Source organism: Haliaeetus albicilla, chromosome 30, assembly GCF_947461875.1.
Source record: "Haliaeetus albicilla chromosome 30, bHalAlb1.1, whole genome shotgun sequence".
NCBI lineage: Eukaryota > Metazoa > Chordata > Aves > Accipitriformes > Accipitridae > Haliaeetus > Haliaeetus albicilla.
The window spans coordinates 917,722-923,530 of NC_091512.1; the positions used below are offsets into that span (position 1 = coordinate 917,722).

At 50.9% G+C, this 5,809-nt stretch overlaps 1 protein-coding gene across 1 annotated transcript; it reads right to left on the reverse strand.

Annotated features, from left to right (window-relative positions):
• Positions 1-835: 835 nt before the first annotated feature.
• Positions 836-1,762, reverse strand: LOC138682959 (olfactory receptor 14J1-like). Its single transcript, XM_069774488.1, has one exon. The coding sequence runs from the start codon at positions 1,760-1,762 to the stop codon at positions 836-838; it is 927 nt and encodes a 308-aa protein (XP_069630589.1).
• Positions 1,763-5,809: the final 4,047 nt, after the last annotated feature.

Consider the following 5,809-nt stretch of genomic DNA (forward strand, 5'->3'; position numbering starts at 1 on the left):
CGCCTGACCTCTCTGCACCTCCCCTGCCCTCTGCCCAGTGCAGCCCAGTCTGGCATGACCCCACAGCAGTGCCCACCACAGGGTGCTGCAGAGCTCTGGGCACTCACCCCACAGCCCCAGACCCTCTGAAGGGCACAGCAGATCCTCGGGGGTGGAGAGGGGTGAGCCCCAGGGGTGGGGGGCATCTGTGGCACAAGGCCTGAGGAGATCCCCTTGTATGATGGAAATGCTGCAATGGAGGCCAGCTCTGTCACACAAGTGCCCACTGCCTGTCCTTGCCTGCGGCCACAGGCCTGCCACACAGCAGGACTCGAACCATGCTTGAAGAGCACTCAGGCCTTCCACCAACCCAAGGGTTCAGAAGGAAAGCATGGAAGTGGGAAGAGAGCAGCTGGGGAAAGACCAAGCGCTGGTGCTCCCTGGCAGTGCTGCTGTGCTGGGACTCTTTTCTTCTTCCCCTCTGCACACAGGCACTGCTCCCTGCAGCTGCAGAGAAGGTCTTGGAGGAAGGATCTCAGAAAAACAAGTCACTGCAGGGCCCTTTATTTTGTTTAAACACACAGAAGGTATGGCTCCTCATTTGCACAGCCTCCAGGTCACAGAAAGCCTGGATATATTGTGAATTAGAAACCAGAGGAATAAAGACATTTCTTAGTGGAAAGCATTCAGATAGGTAAAATAAAACAAAACAAACAAACAAACAAAAAATAACAATCCAAAAGTATTAAAGAAGCCATCAAACCCAAAATATTCATGAAAGAAATACCAGAATAGGCTGACCCTGTAATGAGATATATTATGAGACCTATGCAAAAGACAACAGGCACTTTATTCCTTATGGAAAGTATCCAGTGATTACTTTCCTCAGGGCATCTTTGATCTCATGGTTTCTCATGCTGTAGATGAGGGGGTTCAAGGCTGGAGGCACCACTGAGTACAGAACTGCCACCAGCAGGTCCAGGGATGGGGAGGAGATGGAGGGGGGCTTCAGGTAGGCAAACATGCCAGTGCTTACAAACAAGGAGACCACAGCCAGGTGAGGGAGGCAGGTGGAAAAGGCTTTGTGCTGTCCCTGCTCAGAGGCGATCCTCAGCACAGCCCTGAAGATCTGCCCATAGGAAAGCACAATGAAAACAAAACACCCAAATACAAAAGAGACACTAACTACAAGTACCCCAACTTCCCTGAGGTAGGCATCTGAGCAGGCGAGCTTGAGGATCTGCGGGATTTCGCAGAAGAACTGGTCCACAGCATTGCCTTGGCAGAGGGGTACTGAAAATGTATTGGCAGTGTGCAGCACAGCATAGAGAAACCCACTGCCCCAGGCAGCTGCTGCCATGTGGGCACAAGCTCTGCTGCCCAGGAGGGTCCCGTAGTGCAGGGGCTTGCAGATGGCAACGTAGCGGTCATAGGCCATGACAGTGAGAAGAAAATACTCTGCTGACATCAAAAAGACAAACAGAAAGACCTGTGCAGCACATCCTGCATAGGAGATGGCTCTAGTGTCCCAGAGGGAGTTGGCCATGGCTTTGGGGACAGTGGTGGAGATGGAGCCCAGGTCAAAAAGGGAGAGGTTGAGGAGGAAGAAGTACATGGGATTGTGGAGCCGGTTGTCACAGGCTACGGTGGTGATGATGAGGCCGTTGGCCAGGAGGGCAGCCAGGTAGATGCCCAGGAAGAGCCAGAAGTGCAAGAGCTGCAGCTCCCGCGTGTCTGCAAATGCCAGGAGGAGGAATTCGGTGATGGAGCTGACGTTGGACATCTGTTGCCTCTGGGTGTGAAGCACTGAACAGGGAGGCAAGGACAGTGACAAGTTAGGGCATTATTCTCTGACCAAAATCAAATCCATTTCTCATAATACATGTTCACCGCAGTTTTTCCATTTCAATGAGATCTCTGTTCAGCTCTGTGGATGGAGCTCTGGTTGGTGCTGGCTGCGTGTCTCGTGAGGAGCAGGACCTCTGCCCATTGGCTGCCAAGGAGTCAGCCCTGGTTTGCAGCAGTGGGTTTCTGGGAATCATGTCTGTTGGGGGGGGTCAGTCCTGGTGTTTGAATTGGTCAGATGAAACTGCTCCTAACGTAAAAGTGTTTCTCTACATCTGCACTCCCAGTGCTAAGAAACCACAATCAAAACAGTGTTTGAGTGAAAGGTGGGGGGTTAGAGCTCTCCACTATCTCACCTGGTAATTTTCTTGGATTTCAGAAACCCTCATCATTTGTGCTTCACTCGGAGAAAACAAAGTGTGTCCTGTGAGGCAAGAGGATTGTCTGTGGCTTAGTGCAGAGGGAGGGGAGCAGGTCTGTCACTCTGTCTTGTTGCCAGCTACACTGAGCTCTCACCTTTCTGAGATGGAATGTAATCACACCCCTGTGTTAGCCTGAAAAGACTCCAGGCACTACTGATAGCAGAGTCACCCACTGTCCAACACCAAGTGACTCCCCCTTTCTCAAGGTCTCTGCACCCCACCTCTTGCCAAGGACACACATGGTTCATTTCACAAACCCAGCAGCATTTCCTCAGTCTTGCTGTCTCTGTGCTTCTCCATGGGGCATTCAGGTAACACCAAGATGCCATGGGACAGACGTGCATCCTGGAGGGCAGCTCACAGCTTGGAGAGACACCCAAAGAAAATAGCTAAGTGTCCTGATGATGGTATCTCAGGAAGGGAGAGTCAGCTCATTTCCTAGGGAATGACACAGGCTGCATTGCCCACAGCCCCACAGCTTGGAGGAGAGCTTGGACACCTGTAACCTTGTTCCCATGGACACAGCTGCATGGGAGGACCCACAAGATCAGTGTGTGACTCTGCAGCTGAAACTCCCACCACCAGAGAGCCTGACAGCAGGAACAAGATAACAATAGCAATAACAGAGAGTAGTGGACAATCAAGGAAAAATGCAGTGATTGATTGGCTCAGAGAGGCAAAGGCAGAGGCAGCCAGGCACTCAGGAAAGAGTTACCCTTACCCAGCTGTACATGCCACCTCCCAGACAACAACAGAGCCAGGCAGTTGTTCTCAGTCCCTGTGCTCTACTTCAGGAGGCTCCTGTCAGACTTACTGATCCCTCAGAGTTACAGCTCAGGAGTCTCAGTGTGCTGTTTAAGCATGACAACAGTTGTCTGATTTCTCCTGAAAATTCCCCAAGAGTAGGAAACAGAAAACACAAACTCAGGAACGCTCCTGATGTTTATAGCAACCCTTGCTTTCACCTTGCCCTTGAAAAGTGCCCTTGGAAATATCTTGGGGGTGATCTGGAGATGTGAGCAGCCCTGATCCACAAAGCACCCTCTTAGCAGCAAAAAGACCCTGCCCTCCTGCAAGTTTATTTTCCACCCACAGCTTCTCCCCTTTCTGCTGTTAGAGATCCCCAGGGAGGCTGAGTACTTACCCTGACCAGCGGCAGAGTCCCTGTCCCAGCAGACAGCCCCCTGGCTGCAAGGACCCTGCTCAGAAGGACAGCCCTGGGCACCCCTGGCTGCACACCCACCTTCACACTCTGCAGCCATCCCCGGGTGAAGGCAGCTGACATGCCCTGTCCCTCTGAGGGTGCAGCAGGGAAGCTGTGCTCCAAAGCATGTGCTTTTTCTCTACACTGCACAAACTGTGAGAGTCCTCGCAACAGATCCTATAGGCTGTGGGATGTGCCAGCTTTAGGAGGTCATTCCAGGAACCACAGCTGCATTGCCCTGCAGCAAGAGACTTACCCTGTTAAGGGCTGTGAAGATTTTCCTCCAAGTCAGCTCTTCTCTGTCCTCCCACCCCAGACTGCCTTTAACTTCTCTCTCTGCCTCACTTCTCTCCCCTCGGTGCCTGCAGGCAGTGCCCTCAGCCCTGCTGCGCTTTGCAGAGGAGCTGCTCCTGGGCAGAGCTGTCTCTCTGCAGTGCTGCCTGCTTGCCATGAGCTCCCTCCAGCCCAGGAGCCCAGCCCAGCTCAGCAGCAGAGGACCAGCCCAAGGCAGCACTTTCTCTGCCCCCTCTGGGCTCCCTCCAGGTGTCCCTCGTGCTCACGGGGAACCTGCTGGGAAACAGGCTGAAGCAAACACTTGTGTTGCCTTCCTCAGTTAAGGAGAATCACTTATTTCCTGAAATAAAATTCTCCTCTCAGAGACAAAGTTACATCTACATGCCACATTTTTTGGTTTATTCTTAGACAGGATACCGAGAGAGAGGCAGGCAGGGATCTCCTTTACCCCTGCTGAGGGAAGGGATCCAGGGGTCAATGGAGGCATCTCATCCTGCGTTTCTACTCATGGCATTTGAAGGAGGCTCAGCTCCCTCCCATGCACACCACAAAGCCACAGGAGGTGGGATTCCTCTTGCCTCACTTCAGGTGTGAGCAAAATGGACACCTGCAGGGGAGCTCCTTGTCTCAGCTCCCATCTGAATTAATGGAGAGGAAAGGCAGGAGTCAGGTGTTCAGATGCAAATCCCTGGTGACATTTGAACTGCCAGAGGTGGTCCAAGATACATGTAGGTAACAGCAAACTGTAATGCAGAAGTTCATAGAGACAGGGCAACATCTTGGGATTGATGTATGAGCCTGGTGGGAAATTGCTTTGGCCAAGTGACATGGCAGCTTATGCCCAACTAAAGGCCAAAAGAACCTTTTCCTACTCCTTATCTCCATGGCACGTTATACAGGTATTCATATGAATGATTGCAATTATGTACCATAGTGTACAAAACAGTACTTAGCAACAACTGAAAACATCAGTGTTACCAATATCCTTCGCATACTGAACTCAAAACATAGCACTGTACCAGCTACTAGGAAGACAATTAACTCTATCCCAGCTGAAACCAGGACAGTATCCACCACTTATTCTATACCATTGACATCACGCTCAGTTCCCATAGCTTTAGTTACATCCCAGTCAATCATCATCACCTTTTCTGTCCCTTTGAGAAATATGAACAATGAGATATATGTGAGAATATATGTATACACACGCAGAGATATCATTCCTTTAGTTTATGGGTCGTGTTCATAAAATGTTGAGTTCATTTAGTTCCCGACTCTGGGCTCCATCTGTCATAACACTCTTTCTGGGCAGGAGGGATGGTGCAAAGTCCTCTCAGTCGGCAGGGCAGGATTGTGCTTCAGTGTGGTGTGGCGAGCAGGTGACATTGGAGGCAGCAGGAGGATGGTGTGCACCGTTGGATTGTTCCATGCTGGAGTCAGTTCTGGTTCCACCTCTACTGCGCTTTGCTCAGTTTTGTCACAGTTCTTTCTTGCTTGATCTAAGTGATTCTTACTATGGTACTATGGATATAGCATATAACAATTATGGGAATGGTAACATACAGTAGCAGGGTTATATAGCAACTGATATCATACAGTTTAATTCTGGCTATTTTCACCTAAAACCAAATCCCCTTGAGGCACACATCGGACTTCTCCATCTTTTCGCATCACCCACCAAGTGCACCCAGGCCCTTGAAGCAAAAGCAATCCCACGAATGGGTTTACCTTTGCCTGAGGCAGGAGTAACCCAGACTCCTGGGAAGTTGGGGTACTTGTAGTTAGTGTCTCTTTTGTATTTGGGTGTTTTGTTTTCATTGTGCTGTCCTATGTGCAGATCTTCAGGGCCGTGGTGAGGATCCCCTCTGAGCAGGGACGGCACAAAGCCTTTTCCATGTGCCTCCCTCACCTCGCCGTGGCTTCCTTGTTTATCAGCACTGTCATGTTTGCCTACCTGAAGCCCCCCTCCCTGTCCTCCCCATCCCTGGACCTGCTGGTGGCAGTTCTGTACTCAGTGGTGCCTCCAGCAGTGAATCCCTTCCTCTACAGCATTAGGAACCAGGAT